Genomic DNA, 19,835 nt, shown 5'->3' on the forward strand with positions numbered 1-19,835 from the left:
AGCCTGCTCAAGATTCTCTCTATATGAATTGTCTCCCCTTTGTTTTGCTACCCTGTTAAATAGGTGTCCTCTGGTACTTTTTATTTTTACTTATTTATTTATTTATTTTTCACAGATTTTGTTTATTTGTCAGAGAGAGAGCACAAGCCAGGGGGAGAGGCAGGCAGAGGGAGAAACAGGCTTCAATCCCCCTGGGATCATGATCTGGGGGATCATGACCTGAGCGGAAGGCAGATGCTTAAGCACCTGAGCCACCCAGGCGTCCCACCCTCTGGTACTTTTTAAAGATTTCCTGATGGGTGTCGACATGGATGTTGATACCAGGATGTATGTCCTGACACACTTCTGAAAGAAGTATTTAGCTGCTTGTGAAATACATGTTTAGTCTTAATGTAACTACTGGGTTAATTTTTTTAGTTTATTTATTTAATCTCTACACCCAATGTAGATGTGGGACTTGAACTCACAACCCTGAGATCAAGGGTTGCATGCTCTTCTGACTTAGCTCTCAGGCGCCCCCAGATACTGGGTTAATTTCTTAAACTTAAAAAACCAAGTGTCTTCATCTGTAAAATAGGAATGAAACTGCCTATCTCATAAGATTGCTATAAGGATCACTTAAACAATACAAGTAAAGATCTTAGAATAGTACCCAATAGTTTTTGCATTGTAAACATAGCAGGTAATCTTATCTTTGGGATTCTATTCTAGTTGGTACGTTGATATAGAAGAGAACCTTTCAGATCTAATCCTGTAATTTTTCAGTTTTTTTATTTTTAAAATTAAAAAATTGTATTCATGCTAGAAATATGTGTATAAACGTACAAGTAATATGTGAATGTTTGTAAACCATTTCTGATAATACAAATGATAAACAGTAAAGCAGTCTCCCTTCAACCCCCTTCTCTTCCTAGTTTTATGCCTTGCATCCAGTTCCTTATCTTCAGGGGTAACCATTCTTAACAGTTAGATATGTATCCCACTAGACCTTTCTTTGTTATTTATTTAGACACGCATATCATATCTTCCCTTTAAAAAAAATTAAGTGGACCTATTTATATTTATCCATTCAGCAGATATTTATTGATAGCTATATTCTGTGAAGTGCCTTTGTATTGCGAGGATCTATTCATATTCTATATTAATGAATTTACCATAATTTAACAATTCTATTGATGAGAGCTCAGTTCATTTCTAATTTTTCTCTATTACAAGCAGATCTTAAGGAACATCATTTTATGTGTACCTTTGTGTATATTTGCAAGTGCTTTTTAAGGATAGGTTTCTAGAAGTAGAATTAGAATTGGTAAGTCAGTATAAATATTTAAAATTTTCATAGATAAAAATTTCATGCTGTCAGATTCTCTTTCAAACAATTGGTCCCAATTAACATCCTTTTTTTTTTTTTTTAAGATTTCATTTATTTGAGAGAGAGACAGAGAGCACGAGGGGGGTGAGGGGCAGAGGGAGAAGCAGACTCCCCCCTGAGCAGGGTATCCGATGTGGGGCTTGATCTCAGGACTCCGGGATCATGACCCCAGCTAAGGGCAGATGCTTAACTGACTGAGCCACCTAGGTGCCCCCAAATTTACATTCTTAACACAATATGTGAAAGGGCATTTACTCACACTCTTGCCAGCACTAGATATCAGGTCTTTTTTGCAAAACTAGTAGGCCATAAATGGTATCTTATTTTAATATCACTAGTGATATTGAACATCTTTTCATAAATTTATTGGTCTTTTATAGTTCTGTGAATTGTCTCTTTATAGTCTTTGCTCATTGTTCAACTGGAATTTTGGGGGGTATTGATTTGAAGATGCTATTTATATGTTCTCAGTGGTAATCATTTAACTGTTTATGTGTATTATGTTTATTTTGTCCTTTGTCTTTTTTTTTTTTTAAGATTTATTTATTTACTTGAGGCAGGGGGCAGAGGGAGAGAGAGAACCTCAAGCAGACTCCCTACTGCATGTGGAGCCTGCCAGAAGGAATCAATTCCAAAACCCTGAGACCATGACCTGAGCCTAAGACCTGAGCTGAAACCAAGAGCTTAGCTGACTGAGCCACCAAGGCGCCCCTTTCCTGTGTCTTTTAACTTGTTTATGGCAACTTCTATTAGAAACGGAAGGTTTATAGTTTACATTTTTAGTGCCAAATTTGACAATTTTTTTCCCTTACATTTTCTGGGTTATGGGACTTTTTTTTTTAAGATTTTATTCATTTGAGAGAGAGAGGGAGCATGGGCAGGGGGAGGGACAGAGTAAGAGGGAGAAGCAGACTCCCTGCTGAGCACGGAGCCCTATGTGGGACTCCATTCCAGGACGCTAAGATCATGACCTGAACCAAAGTCAAGACACTTAACCAACTGAGCCACCCAGGCACCCCTGGGTTATGGGACTTAATTACATAGTCTGAGTCAAAAATAGTTTCGCTTATCTTGTAAATTTTTAGTTCTTCAGCAATTAAATATGCTTTTAAAGTTTTTGTGGGTTTGAATATGGAAAGAACACAATTACTTTAATCTCATAAAGAAAGATTGAAATAATATTTGAATTAGATCTGAGAAGAGGTCTTGTGTTATAAAAAAAACTACAAATCATTCTCAAATATTACTTCTTTATGTATATAATGAATACATTATATTCATTATATTACTAATTCCTTCTAGTGACTTGCGATTAGAATTTTCAAGTAATTTGCAATGGGAAATTAATTATTTACATTTCATATTATTTTTAAATTTTTTGAATAGGTAATATTTGTACATGGTACAGAATTCAAAAGGTATAGAAGGGTATATCCTGGAAAGTCTTCTTCCCATTCCTATTTTAATTATCCAGTTTTCCTTTGAGACAGTCATTTTTGTCAATTTTTTGTCTTTTTTTTCCCAAAAGATATTTTATGCATATACACAACATTTAGTTTTTGTTAATTGAATTCTTTTCCTTTTATAGCTATATTAAGCTGTACCTGCTTTAAAGATAATTTGTTCTTCAGGCCAAAATTATTCACAGTTCCAGAAGGTAAATTAGAATAATTGATGAATGAAGAACAGCTGTTAACAGTAAGAAGGGACACATGCTACATCCATGTCACAAACCTTAGCTAATTAGCAGACATGACAGAGTTTTGCAGTTAGAAGGACTTTTCTTTTGTTTGCTTATATGATTTAAAACAAATCTATTTTCTTTCCTCTTATTAAACTGACCTTATAAATTAGAGATTTCTAATTATCCTAGACTTTTTCCCCACTAAGAATTTATGTATACTTGCTGTTATTGAAATGTGACTTACAGCAAATTATAAAACCTGAAAGGAAATCATAGAAATTACCCAAATTAACCCTCTTGTTTTATGTATGAAGAAATTGAAGCCTGTAGAGATTAAGTGACTTGCAACATCCCATTTATAATTCCAAAGGCCAGACATTTACAGTTAACAAATTTTTAGAATGCTATGTTATTAAAAAGATAGATAGCAAATTTATTTCTCCATTTTTTAAAAAGATTTTTATTTATTTGAGAGAGAGCATGAGTGGGGGGGAGGAGCAGAGGGAGAGGGAAAAGCAAACTCCCCGCTGAGCAGGAAGCCCAACCTACCAGGGCTCCATCTCAGGACCCTGAGATCATGACCTGAGCAAGGGCAGATGCTCAACCCACTGCCACCCAGGCACCCCCATTTCTCCATTTTTTTAAAGGAAAAGGTGCAGTAGTCTTTTTTTTTTTTTTAAAGATTTTATTTATTTGACAGAGAGAGACACAGCGAGAGAGGGAACACAAGCAGGGGGAGTGGGAGAGGGAGAAGCAGGCTTCCCGCGGAGCAGGGAGCCCAATGCGGGGCTCGATCCCAGGACCCTGGGATCATGACCTGAGCCAAAGGCAGACGCTTAACGACTGAGCCACCCAGGCACCCCAAAGGTGCAGTAGTCCTATTCCCAGTTTGGTATTATATTAAAAGGCTTCATAGTACTTCATTTCCTTATCTGCATTTTTGCTTGTAAACAGGAGTGGTAAGGCAGTGTTATTCATTGTTAGGCACTCTGTAATACTTGGAAGATTAAAGAGAGTCATTTTTATTGTGTGGGATGGAGTTGGATGGAGATCAATGGAGCCTTTCTTAAGCGCTTTTCTTGACTATAAAATTTATAATGGCTGTACCTTGATTCCTTTAATCTCATACTTGTGAATCATTCTTAGCTTTGTGCATTTTTCTTCCTTCCTGATCTGTATTCTAAGTGAGTAAAGGAACACTTCAAATGTTTCTCATTGCAAAGGGACATTTAAATCATATCTATTTATATTTGGTTAGAAAGTTACCACTGATCTTTTTTCATGACACTTTTTCCATATCCATGTATATAAATATATATAGAAGTCAATATATTTCTGTCAACATTTTTTTCTTCTTAACATTTTACCTTTAATCTTAGATTTTTTAAAAATAATTGTATTTTCTTACCACTTAATATATTCTTCTATGTTGTAACTACCTTCCAACTGGTGTCCAGATGTACTCATTATTAAAGAAAACTTATTTCCTTATTTCACCTAGTCCAGAGCTGGATATAAGCAAAACCTTATTTCTTAAGGGAAAATCCATAGAGATATTTTTGTGATTTTTTAAAATATGTAAATTTGTCATTTATTATGGAAATACTGAAACCTTTTGGTTTTTTCTTTTTTTCGTTTTGTTTTCTGTTTTCAGTAGAATACACTTTATTGTTGGCCCTACATAAATTCTGCTTTGTGAGTAATTGTTCACATGTACCATGGGCTGGTATGTCTACCTAAGATATTGTCAGAGCTGACTTTGGCTATATAAAGGGCTAGAGCTTTATCCTTTTCTTTCTTTCTTTCTTAACTTTTTTTTCTGTTATTTTTTTAAGATTTTATTTATTTATTTGAGAGAGAGAGTGCTTGTGAGCACAAGCGGGGGGGGAGGGGCAGAGGGAGAGGGAGAAGCAGACTCCCTGCTGAGCAGGGAATCCCATGAGATCAGGACCTGAGCCAAAACCAAGAGTTGGACCCTCAATCCACTGAGCTACCCAGGCACCCCTCTATCCTTTTGAATGGCTTTTAGAGTAGTAGGAAAGAAAATAATTTACTCTGTGCCTTTTTAGAGACATTTCGTTAATTTTTGCATCTTAAGTTAATTCAACTAACATTGAACTCTTAACATATTGTGCATCTCATTTTAAAAGATAATTTTAGTTGTTTCTAAGCTAGTTAACTCTGTTTTATATCTCCTCTGAGGATGGGGGATGAAGCATTTATTATTATTTTTTAGATTTTTATTTATTTCTCAGAGAGAGAGCACAAGCAGGGGGAGTGGTAGGCAGAGGGATAAGCAGGCTTCCTGCCAAGCAAGGAGCCCTGATGCGGGACTCATGACCTGAGCTGAAGGCAGATGCTTAACTAACTGAGCCACCCAGGCGTCCCATGAAGCATTTATTATTGAATTCTACTCTTCTGAATTAGAGAAAAATGCTAGCTTTGTGGGGATTAATAGTTTGAGATTAAAGACGTATATGAATTCTGTTTTTATATGTTATCTTTAAAAAATTTATAATGTACTTAATTTATACATATATAAATTATATATATGTATATATACATGTATAATAATTTATACATATTTATAATGTACTTAATTTTTAAATTATATAGCTAGGATTTGGGGAGCCTCTACAAATGTTTCAGTAACACAGGGTGGTCAGAAAAGAATAAGATACAGTCATCAAGCATATACCTATGTTTGTTTTAGTTTGTTTTTTAAAGATTTTATTTGAGAGAGAGCGCGAGTCGGGGAAGGGCAGAGGGTCAGGGACCAGCAGACTCACTGCTGAGAGGTGCACCGCTGACATGGGTCTGGATCTCAGGATCCCAGGACTCTGAGATCATGACCTGAGCTGAAGGCAGCCACTTACCTGGCTGAGCCACCCTGGTGCCTCTTTACCTGTGTTTTGTTTTATATCTAACAACAGTGAATTTTATAAGAATTAAAATTCTGGGTTGGGTGGTTAAAATACTATTTTGTTTATAAAGATTTTATTTATTTGACAGAGACACAGCAAGAGAGGGAACACAAGCAGGGGGAGTGGGAGAGGGAGAAACAGGGAGCCCGATGCGGGGCTCAATCCGAGGAACCTGGGATCGTGACCTGAGCTGGAAGGGAGATGCTTAATGACTGAGCCACCCAGGCACCTCAAAATACTATATTTTTCGGGGCGCCTGGGTGGCTCAGATGGTTAAGCGTCTGCCTTCGGCTCAGGTCATGATCCCGGAGTCCTGGGATCTAGTCCCGCGTCGGGCTCCCTGTTCCTTGGGAGCCGGCTTCTCCCTCTGCTTCTCTCTCTCTCTCTCTGTCTGTCTCTCATGAATAAATAAATAAAATCTTTAAAAAAAATACTATATTTTTCTATTAGGAATTTCACAGTCTAGAATTAAAGCTTGTCTTTTAAAATCCCTGACCAATTCTGCGTTAATTAGGATACATTTTCTGTATCTATTCAAAATTTAAATGTAAAGTCAGTGTAAAATAGGTATTTATAAGAATGTATTTCTTCTCTTAGGCTTTAATAATCAGAAATGATGGCAGCATTAAACTTGTAGTTATGATTTAAAGTGGGACTATTGCCATAGATTCGTAGTAACTCCAGAGTTACTCCATATTTAGACTGAATATTTAATAAATGGAGGCCTATAAAATGTTCAGGATCATTGGGTATATTGAACAACATTAGAAAATTGCATCTCGGTTCTGCACTAGGTTGTATGGTTGGTACATAGTGATATAAGTGAAGTGCCCTCTAAGAACTTGCAGGGGGCAGTTATTTTTCTGATAATTAGTTAAAGCCATTCTTTTGCTAGTAAAAATTACATGAAGAATTGAGAAATTCTGAAATCACTCATCATTGTGCTTTAGGTGTAATCTCAGGGAGGCAGTTCTGAAATGTAATTAGAATTTAGTAGAAATATCATTAATTTTAGTGTATCCTCTTTTGAACAAAGTCTATGAACAGGAGGATGGTCAGCTCAGAAGAAAGCAAAGAGAAACCCAAAGCATGCGGAACAGGGCAGCAGTAGCTGCCCTGTTGAGAGAGAAATTGGTGATTTGTTTCTTGAGGCAGGCATATCCTTATTGTTAGAGATGGATGCAGATTAGCTTAGTCTGATGTCATTAAATATTTGAATCATATAATTATCTCCCCATGTTCTGTCCCTTCTTTACCCTACCACCTTCTCTACCTAAGAAAGAAAATGTACTCATCTGATAGGAGCATTCTAGTATGCTAGACATTTACACTTCTCATTATGAAGAAGTTGATTGACAAAATAATAAACAAATTGGAAACAGTTAACATGTTTGCATACATGTATGTGTTTGTTTCTGTGAGCTTCATTAAAGTTAGTTGGTCTTGTGAGAAAGATATGCTCATAGTCTGATCCGATGATGTGTTTTTGTAGCTAATCCCATTAGCATGGTAGTCTTTTGTATTGCTCTGAGCCTTGGCATTTGAAAATTACAATTTAGGCCCTTTAACTTGTGTGGCCTCATCTGTGAAATGATCTTCAGGATTCCTTCTAGTTCTAAATCTTTATGAATTCATAACCTCTGTGCTTAGTTGTATCACTGTACACTTAGAGGTAAAAGTTAGAAGAGATTGTAGAGAGTTGAAATATCTTTGTTTCATGTTTAGGTTGATAGTACCAATATGACTTAAAGTTGCACTTTTTAACCAGCCTTACTTTGTTTGGCTCCAAAGTACAAGGTTTAACATTTTACACGTTGCTGCTAGACTATAAGCTTCTTAAGGACAAGGCCAGTGTCTCCTAAGTATAGAACAGTGCCTATCACAGAGAAAAAGCAGTAAGTGCTTATTGAATGAGTGTATACTTAGAGCAAGGTATTTAGAACCTAGCTAAACATGGTTTGGTTATTTGTGACTTTTTAAAATATTCTTTATTATGGCAAATTTAAAAAATGTGTAAGAATAGACAGAATAATACTGTCTCAGTCCATTTTGGTTGCTGGAACAGAATACCATAGACCGGGTGGCTTATAAATAGCAGAAATTTATTGCTCACAGCTTTGGAAGCTGGAAATCTAAGATCAGTATTAGCATGGTCAGGTTCTGATGAGGTCTCTCTCTCTCTGGTTGCAGACTGCTGTCTTCTCATTGCATCTTTACAAGGTGGAAGGGTTGAGCTGGCTTTCTGGGGCTTCTTGAAGGACACTAATCCCACCAAGGCAGAGCCCTCATGATCTAATCACCTCCCAAAGGTTCCACATCCTAATAACATCAATTTGGAGATTAGGATTTCAACAGTTTAATTTTGGGAGGACACAAATGTTCAAACCATAGCAAATATAAATGTACTTTTATTTACCCATTACCCCACTTCAATAGTCATGATTATTCTTATTTCCTCTTTACCTCCTTCCAGTCCCCTCTTGTATTATTATGAAGCAAATCATAGACTTTGTATCATTTAATCTGTGTTATTCCATTGTGTATCTCTCAAGGATAGACTTAAAAAATTATAGCTATAACCTTTATTACACCTTAAAAAATGACTGATTTTGAAAAATATTAAACTAATTTCACTTCAGAATACCTGTACTAAATATTTCCATGAAATCTCTAATGTGTAGTTTCCAGACAGTTAATAACACTTAAAAATAAAACAGGACTAATTTTTGTTTTTGTTCTGTTTAATATTTAGGCTATCAACATGACGGCTGAAGAAACAGTGAATGTAAAAGAGGTTGAAATCATTAAGCTAATATTAGACTTCTTGAATTCAAAGAAGCTTCACATTAGTATGTTGGCCCTTGAAAAGGAAAGTGGAGTCATAAATGGCCTGTTTTCGGATGATATGCTTTTTCTGAGGTATGATTTCATTAGTATTATGAAGTTTGTAGCTCTTTCAAAGAAGTGTTAAGTATTAATAAGGTAATATGTGCATTATAAGGATATATTTATAATCATGAGAAGGCTATATAAGTATAATTTTTTTAATTCATTTTTTTTAAAGATTTTATTTACTTGAGAGATAACGACAGAGATAGCAAGAGAGGACAATGGGGAGGAGAGGGAGAAGCAGGCTCCCCGTTGAGCAGGGAGCCCCATGTGGGACTTGATCCTAGGACCCAGGGATCACGACCTGGGTCCTAGGATTACGAGCCAAAGGCAGACACCCAATCAGCTGAGCCACCCAGGTGCCCCTATGAGTATAATTTTCAAAAATAATGCTTGTTTTTATAATGGAACATTTACAAAATAATGTTCTCTATAGAATGTTTTCAGTAGTAAGATCCAGAGGCCCATTAAAAAAAAACAAACCAGAGTCACAACTCCATTGTGGTTGTGGTGTCATCACAAAAAATACTTGAGTAAGAAATCGGGGACTCCGGAAAGATAAAATATTTCTGCAGTACCATTTTTTTTTGCCATAGAAATGAATATAAACCTATTCATTACAGAAAATATGCAAAAATAAGGAAGAAAAATCACCTACCACACAGACACACTTCATACTAATAATTTTCTGTACATATTTTAAAAAACCCCAGCAATTCTATTGCATTTATAATTTAGTATCCTTTTTTATTCATTAACATCATAAGAATTCTCTGTGTTATTACAAATTTATACTATAAAATTTTCAGTTTAATTAATTTCCTTATGGGTCCCCTATTTTTAGACAAATTATTTCCAGTTTATCTTAAATAAATGCTCTGTTGAGCATCTTTTATACAAATGGCTTTTTCTATATCTTGGATTATTTCCTTAGAACAAGATTCTTGGAATTGCAGAGCAAAAGGGAATTGACATATTTGCCAAAATGGGAAGCTAAATATATCCTAACTTGAATTAGATGGAAAAAGAAAAACCCAAATTTCCAGACAGAAATGTGCTCTCTGCTTATGTGATACTGAATATCCTTGACAAAGAGTACAGATTCTTGGACATGTGGCATTTTGTGACTTGGAAAGCCTTAAAAGATGAAGCATTCCCAAGTCATGAAAAAGGAACTTAAAAAAAAAAGCTTTAATAAGAGAATTTATTTAAACTCCTTGAACTTCCCTGTATTTAGTGTTACGAATGTCATTTGGCCCTGGGGAGCTTAGTCAGTGGATAATCGTCAGGAACCAGTACCGAGGCCATATTCTTTTGGCCCTCTTTCAAGCATTGCTACTCCTGCAATTTAGCAGTGGCTCTCAAATATCCCCCCTCGAACCTGTTGGGTTTCTGATGAAGTTTTACTGGTCTGAAATGCAAAGAATTGTAGAAGAGTAAGTTTTTAAACTAAATGTATTCATCTTAAAGGACTGACCTTTGAAATTTGTCCTTCCTACTTTTTAAATATTAAAATACTTCTTTATAAAATGATTATGATTGCTTTTTATTAATATTCCTTATTTGCAGACTCAAAAGTTGGCAATCCAATATAGATCCTCCTGTCCATCCCTTTTAAAATTTTACTGTTCTAAAAGCCAAAAGTAGGGAAATTGATATTATAAAAGAGCAGCAATAAGAATGCCTTAAAACTTTTGGAAGTTCTCATAGACCACTAAAGTAGGATGAAATCTGTCCTCATTCCTTGCTGTTTTTATTTTCAGAGTGTAAATTTTAGTGTCAAATGCCTCAGAGATGTAGAAATCACAGTTTAGAGCAGGATTTCTCAACCTCAGCACTAGTAACATTTTGGGCCAGATAATTCTTTGTCCTTTGGGGTGTGCAGGTTGTCCTGTGCATTATAGGATGTTTAGCAGCATCTCTCACCTATACTCAGTTGATGCCAGCAGCACCTCCCAATTGTGACAACCCAAAATGTCTCCAAACATTACTAGATGTCTTGGGGGCAGAATTGCCCCAATTAAGAACCACTGATTTAGTGAGTCTGGAACATACCCACACACTGGCCCCTAAATAATACAGAAGAGCTTTAAAACTGTAAGATGAATAGGAAAATAAAGGAACTTTTAGACTTAGCCCAATGTTTTTATGTAGGTGAAAAAAACATAGAATGAGAAGTGGTTGCAGATCACAAATTCTTCTCATATAGAATATGTTGTTACAAGTAAGTTGTGAAAAATTTAATTATAGTGGTTGAGAAACCGAGTAAAATGTTAACCTCACCTCATATTTATTCTGCTTTTAATTAGTGTAACCCAAATTTGATAACATGCATGGGTTCTTTTCTTTATGTAGGCAGCTAATCCTTGATGGTCAATGGGATGAAGTTCTTCAGTTCATTCAGCCTCTAGAATGTATGGAAAAATTTGACAAAAAAAGGTAAGATTTCTGAAGTTTTTTAATGTCTTGTCATTGGTAGGAGCTTAGCAAAACAATAAACACAAATTTAAAAAGAAGACTGTTAATTTTCCTAGAAAATAGTATACTCAATCCAATTGAGTTGGAGCACTTCTAGAGGACAAGTTGAATGTACTTCGATTGGTTGAAAATCTTATATATAAACCTACCTTTTTTGACAGTGTCTATACAAAAAGCCACAAGGACCATATCTGCAACAGTTGTTTCTTCACAATAGTATGAAGATTTTTTTTTTAATAGTATGAAGATTTAAAGATGTCATTCCATTTTCTCCTGGCCTCCATTATTTCTGATGAACACTTAGCTGTATTTGTATCCTGATTCTCTTTATGTTTCTTTTTTTTTTTTTTGGCTGCCATCAAGATTTTTCTTGTTTTTTATTGAGATGTATTTAACATATAAATAACATTATATTAGTTTCAGGTGTACAATACAGTGATTGGTTATTTGTATATATTGTGAGATGATCATCACAGTAAGTCTAGTTAACATGTAAATATATTTACAAAAACTTTTATTATTTCTTGTGAGGAAGATTTTTAATGTCTCTCTTAGCAACTTTAAAATGTACAATACAGTATTATTAACTGTAGTCACCATCCTGTACATTACATCCCCATGACTTACTTTAAAACTGGAAGTTTGTACCTTTGGACCCACTTCACCTGTCCATGTCCACCCTTCCAACTCCTGACTCTGGCAACAAGATTTTATCATTGGCTTTCAGCAGTTTGATTATGATGTACTCAAGTATGGTTTCTTTGTATTTTTCCTGCTTAGGGTTTGTTGAACTTTTTGAATTTGTAAGTCTATATTTTTCATCAAATTTGGCAAGCTTTTGGCCATTACTTCAAATATTTTTTCTGCCCTTTTCTCTTTTCCTCCTGGGACTCTACGCAGTATTAGCTGATTAATATTGTCCCACAGGACTGAGGTTCTGTTCCTTTTTTTAAAACTTTTTTTTTTTCTGTATATTCTTCAGTCTGGATTATTTCTACTGATTTGCCTTCAGTGTTCACTGATGCCTTTTTCTGCTATTAGCAGTCTGCTCATAAGCAATGCATTTTTCATTTCAGATAATTGTACCTTTCAGTTTCAGAATTTCCTTTTCTTTATCATTTTTCTGCTGAGATATTTCCATCTGTTTACTCATTGTGACTATATTTCCCTTTAAGTCCTTGAACATATTTAGAGTAGCTATTGTTTGCTAATAGTGTTTGTTTGCTAATTCCAACTTCTAGGTCATTTTAGGCTCAACTTCTATTGATTGCCTTTTTCTTAACTATGAGTCACTTTTATTCTTTTTAATATATCTAGTCATTTTTAAAATGTATTCTGCACATCGTGGATTCATTGCTGAGACTCTGGATTCTGTTATCTTCCTTTGAGAAGTGTTGACTTTTATTCATGGAGGTAGTTAACTTGATTATGCTCTCACTTAGTGGATGCCAGCTGAGATCTTTGTTCAGTTAATTAGGCTTCTATCTGTTGCTTTCCCTGGGCTCCTTGGAGTCTCCTTTGCATCTTCACAGTTTCAGGGACAGCCAAAGATTTGGGCTGAGTTTTATAATAGATTTTGGTGTATTTTTCCTTATGACTTCCTTCTTTTTTGGATGTCTCCCTGCTTTTCAGCCACTCTTGCAGTACCAGCTGTTTTTGCTGACTTTTCAAGAAAGTGAAACTGCAACTTTCTACTTGAGTTTTAGCTCACATTGTGTTGACTGGAAGACCTTACACCCTTGAATCTCACCCCAAAGTTTCTTTTTTTTTTCCAAGGATTGACTTCCCTCTAGTTATGCCAGCTTTTTGTTGTTCTTCATTGCTTTCAAATACTTATTTTTTTTTAATTTTACCTAGGGTTTATTATTGTTATCTGCAGAAAAGCTAGCCAGATACAAGGTATTCCACCATTAATGGAAGTACAGTCTTATATTGTTTTTGATCCTCCATTCATACCACTGGGGCTATTTGATAACTGTTTGCCTTATACATTCTTCATTCATCTGGAATAATATTCCTTTCACTGTCTCCTGCCTTTACATAGCACACACCTGATCATCTTCCAAGAGTCAGTTCTTATAAATACTTCCCACCCCTTCTGATAGAATTGGTTTCACATTCCTTTGAGACCTTGCCGAAACAGTGTACGTATTTCATACAATTTATTAGATGACTCTCTTTTTGAAGGCAAGGATTTCGTTTTATTGGACACAATTTGCTACCATAACAGTGGTTGAAAGAATGACTGAGGTTAATTATTATTTTCTTTCAGTCCTTAGAAATAATTTTTCTTTAAGGTGCTTAAGGCATCCAACATTTTTAATTCTTAGGCAAGTCAAGTAGACTCCTCTCCCTGAAACATCTCTGTTAAAAAGTTTTAGGGTTTAGGGGCGCCTGGGTGGCTCAGTCGGTTAAGCATCCAACTCCTGATCTCAGCTCAGGTCTTGATATCAGAGTTGTGAGTTCAAGCCTCGTGTTGGGCTCCATGCTGGAGCCTCCTTACAAAAAAAAAAAGTTTCAAAGTTTATGGTTATTTTATGACTTTTCAGAAATGTTGTTCATTTCTTATATTCTTTCAGCCTGCTTTTTATTAGACCATTCTCGTGTTCAAAGAGAAAAAAAAAAGACATATTTTGAATAAAATACAAAATAATAAAACAAAACATAATAAAACATAAAGCATTTTGAATGTAAAGGACTTTGATTTCATGTTAGATAATATTTGACATCTTCCATAAAACTTGATTTTTGTTCAGAATTAAGATTAGAAATAGAAATCCTTTGAGTATTAAATTGTATTTACTACTGAAATTATTTTAATTGTGGCTTCAGTGTGATAAGCTTTTAAGAATTTTTTGAAAGCAAAGGTAGTTAGAGTAACTTTAAGTGCATTTGATTTATGAGACATTGGAAAATTAATTTTTTTAAAAAATATTAGGAGCACCTGGGTGGCTCAGATGGTTGGGCGTCTGTCTTCAGCTCAGGTCATGATCCCAGGGTCCTGGGATCGAGCTCCACGGCGTGCTCCCTGCTCAGCGGGGAGCCTGCTTCTCCCTCTCCTTCTCCTGCTCCCCCTGCTTTTGCTCTCTCTCTCTCTGTCAAATAAATAAGTAAAACCTTTAAAAATATATATATAATTTTAAAGGAATAATTAGTCCTTTTGAACATATGTGGCCTCTGTTGCTCTGGGGACTTGGGTTTCATTTTCAATCTTTGACATTGCTGTAACTCAGCTTTTTAATTTTAATGTTTCATATTTTATTTTTCACAGGTTTCGTTATATTATCCTGAAGCAGAAGTTTTTAGAAGCTTTGTGTGTTAACAATGCAATGTCAGCAGAAGATGAGCCCCAGCATGTAAGATTTTTATTCCTGAAGGTTTGCGCCATAGTCTTGTTTCAGTCATAAGTATTTTATTCACTAAAACGAAAGATTAGTATCATGAATTTTCAAAGTTTTTATGAGGTAGGATGGGGTAAGATTTACTCTTTTGCAGCTATAGCACTTTCAATCTGTAATGCTTCCAAGATTTAGACAAAGATGATAAATGAATGGCTGGCGGATATGTGCTCTTCTCTTGTTTAAGGTGATTTAGGTTGCAATAGATGTTTGACTTAAAAATGATGCTACATTGTTCCTTTTTCCTTATTACAGAAGTGGATTATGTTTACTTTCTTTTTCTTTTTTTTTTTTTTCAGTATTTGATCCAGAGGTGTTTTTTTTTCCTCCAAGTTTTTATTAAATTCCAGTTAGTTAACATACAGTGTAATATTAGTTTCAGGTACAGAATCCAGTGATTCATCACTGACATACAATACCCAGTGCTCAGCACAACAGTGGTGGTTTTTGATAAAATCTTTATGCCTTTATGACAATTTAAATTTAATGATACGAAGGATTTGTTTTTAACATTTCTTTGTTTTTTTTTTTAGAAGATTTTGTTTATTTATTTGAGAGAGAGTGAGCACAAGCACAGGGAGGGGCAGAGGGAGAGCGAGAGGGAGAAGCAGAGTCTTCACTGAGCTCTATTCCAGGACCCTGAGATCATGACCTGAGCCAAAGTCAGACGCTTAACTGAGCCACCCAGGTGCCCCATGAAGGGTTTTTTGGTTAGAAAGTTATTTTTAAAGTTTTAATAATAGTGTTGTTACATCCAAACCAAGGAAACTTATTAAGTGCCAGTAAGTGTTCATTGAAATAAACTCAAAAGATATTACGATGAGGACTTTCATGTATAATAGAGAAATGTTTGCCAAATAGTGATGTTTAAATGTGGAAAGAACTCTGGAATGTAAGTCAGAGGACCTAATTTTTATTTTGTCTTTGTCACTAACCGACTACATTACTTCAGTTAAATCTGCTACCTAACTTTTTCCATATGTAAGATGAAGAAAGGTGAATATGTAAGCTCTAAGATTCCTTACATCATTAAAAGCTTATGGTTCTAAAAAAATATTCAGTATACAAATTATTGTAATCTGTCTCTCAGCTAAGCTTCCTTTATTCTGTCTTCATTCTGTTTTTGTAGTAAATGAACTGTAAATGTTCTTTTTTTTCCTTTAATTTGCTTTCTTCACACTAATTTCTCTTATGGCAAGTTTGAGAATGGCTCTTTTGCTTTTTGGGTAAGCTGGAGTGATAGCAAGTTATATAAACAATTGAATATTAGCATGCTTCAGTTTTCATTTCTAGAGAACTCAGTTATTCTTGACTTTAAAAAATTATGCGTTTGAGGGGCGCCTGGGTGGTTCAGTCGTTAAGCGTCTGCCCTCGGCTCGGGTTGTGATCCCCGGGTCCTGGGATCGAGCTTTGCATTGGGCTCCCTGCTCTGTGGGAAGTCTGCTTCTCCCTCTCCCACTCCCCCTGCTTGTGTTCCCTCTCTCACTGTGTCTCTCTCTGTCAAATAAGTAAAATCTTTAAAAAAAAAAATTATGCATTTGAGAATGATAGTCTGAAGCCTGAACTAGAATACTATTTTTATAGGAAGAGTTTAAGTCACTAATTAACCAAATTATTTAATATTTTTATTTCAGTAGTGAAAAATATTTTGATTCTTGAGAGTTGTTATTAAATATCTTGCAAGTTATGTGAGTATTCTGTGACACTAGAGTTTATCCTTTTGCAGTTGAATAGTTTATGAAAGTTTGTAAAATATCTTTGTATTTGAATAAAATACTCTTGTTTTTTATCTCACAGCATCTCTCTTTATAGTGATCACTTAAATTTTTCTTACAGCTGGAATTTACCATGCAAGAAGCTGTGCAATGTTTGCATGCCCTAGAAGAGTACTGTCCTTCTAAAGATGATTATAGCAAGCTCTGTTTACTTTTGACTTTGCCTCGTCTGACCAATCATGCTGAATTTAAGGACTGGAATCCCAGCACTGCACGAGTTCACTGTTTTGAAGAGGCTTGTGTCATGGTTGCAGAATTCATCCCTGCTGATAGGAAGCTAAGTGAGGCAGGTTTTAAAGCAAGTAACAATCGTTTATTTCAGCTTGTAATGAAGGGTCTACTTTATGAATGCTGTGTAGAATTTTGTCAAAGTAAAGCAACTGGAGAAGAAATTACAGAAAGTGAAGTACTTCTTGGCATTGACCTTTTGTGTGGTAATGGTTGTGATGACTTGGATCTGAGTTTATTATCATGGCTTCAGAATCTCCCATCTTCTGTCTTCTCTTGTGCTTTTGAACAGAAAATGCTTAATATTCATGTTGACAAACTTCTGAAACCTACAAAAGCTGCATATGCTGATCTTTTGACTCCTCTTATCAGCAAACTTTCTCCCTATCCATCATCTCCAATGAGAAGGCCTCAATCAGCTGATGCCTATATGACCCGATCTCTGAATCCTGCTTTAGATGGCCTCACTTGTGGACTTACCAGTCATGATAAGAGAATCTCAGACCTTGGAAACAAAACTTCCCCAATGTCACACTCCTTTGCTAACTTCCATTATCCAGGTGTGCAAAACCTCAGTAGAAGTCTCATGCTTGAGAATACAGAATGTCACAGTATTTACGAAGAATCCCCTGAACGGTAATTATTTGCTCATAAAAATTAGAAAATATTCACAAGTGTGAGATTGTGTGTGTGTGTGTGTGTGTGTGTGTGTGTGTATGTTTAATGTTCAAGTCCCTTTATTTTTTAATTTTTTTTAGAGAGGGAAGGATGGGGAGGGGCGGAGGGAAAGGGAGAGAGAATCCTAAGCAAGCTCCACACCCAGCACAGAGCCCAACGTGGGGCTTGATCTCACAGCCCTGAGATCATTTTCTGTTAAGTTGCTATGAGATTGCAGAGGAGGGGGTTGTGATATTTTGTTTAATGTTCCTTAAAGAGAAGGGAGGATTTTAGAATGTTAAGTGAGGGGACTTCCTAAAGCCTAGGGTAACTTCTTAAGGCATCTTATTGCTCTACTTGGAAGATAAAGATGATATCTAGTCATGAAAATGGATGAGTATAACTTAATATAGGAGCTTCCTATTATCTAAATCCTAAAGGGATAGAGAGTCTTGAGCATTGGTAGAGACCATCTTAAACTTACCCTGGACTTTCCAATCTCTTCAAAGAAAATTTTCATTGTTTGGAATGTTGAACTTCAGTTCTCATTGAACTGCTGATATTCTGAGTACACAAGATGATCAGAACTTCTTGGTCAGTGTAATGAATGACATGTTTGGACTTGTACACCAGTGGGATTGTGTGGAAAAGAGACACACAAAAATCCAGCCAGATCTGACTCTACATGTGCTCTTGCCTATGTAAAGAAAGTAGTAGAAATTTGAGGACTGACTGGATAAAGATGTAAAGAAGTGGAGTGCAAGTTACTAGATTACAGAATAAACAGAGGTAAAAAAATGACATATTAGAAAGTGAGTAATACATGTGTTATTAGCTGAGCAGTAGCAGTAACCCAGAAAACATCTGTCATGCTTGGGAAATTGGAAGACTTATGAGGCCAAGCAGTGTGGAATAATGAATAGAACATGATCTTTGGAGTCAGACTTGGGTTTCAACAATAGCTTTGCCATTTAGTAGTTGTATGACCTTGAGACCAGTCCTTAATCTCGCTGAGCCTAAATGACCTCCTCTATAAAATAGGGTATTGACTTGCAAAGTGAGATAAAGCTCCTAGCAGAGTGGCAAGTATGTGAATGATGCTCTGTAAATATAAATTTCTCCCTTTCTGAGTGTCATACTCCTGGTAAGGACAATATGTCAAAAGGGCTGCTAACAACATGCTATGGGAGGGCTACTGTGCTGTGGATAAAGTATAAAAATTTACTTTGGAAAGAGTTAACCTTGTTTTTAAAAAATATTTGAGGTGTAATTTAAAAATATTGGGAAGCTTAATTAGATCAATTATGTTGAAGATGCCACATGATGAAACCTCTTATTTGTGGTAATTCATGTTTGAAGTCAATATTTGTTTAAAAATATTTGAGTATCTACTCTGTGCTAGCACCATGCTGGATCCTGGGTATAGTGATTGAGTTACTGTGGTGAATAAGAAGATAAAACACAAAAGAAAGGTTTATAAGAGAGTATGTAGTGTTTTGTAAAGACAGCTTTTCACTCAAACATAAACTCAAAAAGGAAGAAAAATCAGTTGAAATATATAAGCTTTGGCTATTCAGTGTAACAGTCTCAAAATTAAATGGCAGAAATATAAAAATTCTCAAGAATGGGTCAGCATTGGATTTGGAGCCTGAAGATCTGGATTCAAATCCTAGTTTTATTTACCACTGTGCAATTTTAGGAAAATCACTTTGTTCCTCATTTGTGAAATGGGAGTTACAATCTATTTCATAAGTTACTGTGCAAGTTAAATGAGATAATGCATGTGGAAATGCTATATAAATTGAAAAATTCATTATAAAGGTCATTTTATTCTATCTCTATACAGTTAATAACTCTTAGAAAATCTGTCTTGTGGACATAAAATGGGACCTCTTATGGTCATTAGCAGGTTACAGCACTGACTGGTAGCCAAAACCTTTTCCCAAGTCTTTCTACTTCCTCATCTGGGTACATATGTGATTATGTAAGTTGATATATTTATAGATTAGAAAGCTTCTAACCAACTGAGGGTTCTAGAGGGTAGGGGGGTGGGGGGATGGGTTAGCCTGGTGATGGGTATTGAGGAGGGCACGTTTTGCATGGTGCACTGGGTGTTATGAACAAACAATGAATCATGGAACACTGCATCAAAAACTAATGATGTAATATATGGTGATTAACATAACAATAAAAAATTTAAAAAAAAGAAAAAAAAAAAAAAAGAAAGCTTCTAACCAATGGTGCCTTTGTGAGGATGACTAGCTCTGCTTCCTGAACCCTAGACCTGTAATTTGTTATGTCTTACATACTTCTACCTGTAGAGGCCATTATGAAACCATCTCATAATCAGATTCCTTCAAGGCAAAGATCATTTTACTTTTGTACATGTTCCCATGGTGCCTTATGCCAATAGGTAAATATCTGTGGTATTCA

At 35.5% G+C, this 19,835-nt stretch overlaps 1 protein-coding gene across 3 annotated transcripts in view; it reads left to right on the forward strand.

Moving 5' to 3' along the window:
• The window catches only part of WDR47 (WD repeat domain 47), a 58,821-nt gene that overhangs the window by 8,123 nt on the left and 30,863 nt on the right, over positions 1-19,835 (forward strand). For 2 of the 3 annotated variants that reach the window (XM_025872338.2, XM_025872339.2), the window contains exons 2-5: positions 8,730-8,896; positions 11,222-11,305; positions 14,616-14,700; positions 16,579-17,381. In XM_025872338.2, the coding sequence (XP_025728123.1) occupies positions 8,739-8,896; positions 11,222-11,305; positions 14,616-14,700; positions 16,579-17,381 (1,130 nt within the window). In that variant the 5' untranslated portion in view covers positions 8,730-8,738. The remainder of the gene's footprint in view (positions 1-8,729; positions 8,897-11,221; positions 11,306-14,615; positions 14,701-16,578; positions 17,382-19,835) is intronic. The other variant, XM_073896205.1, reaches the window with a different exon arrangement.

The sequence above is a fragment of the Callorhinus ursinus genome, unplaced genomic scaffold (genome assembly GCF_003265705.2).
Source record: "Callorhinus ursinus isolate GAN/ISIS: 27379988/994484 unplaced genomic scaffold, GSC_fseal_2.0 scaffold9, whole genome shotgun sequence".
NCBI classification, from domain to species: domain Eukaryota; kingdom Metazoa; phylum Chordata; class Mammalia; order Carnivora; family Otariidae; genus Callorhinus; species Callorhinus ursinus.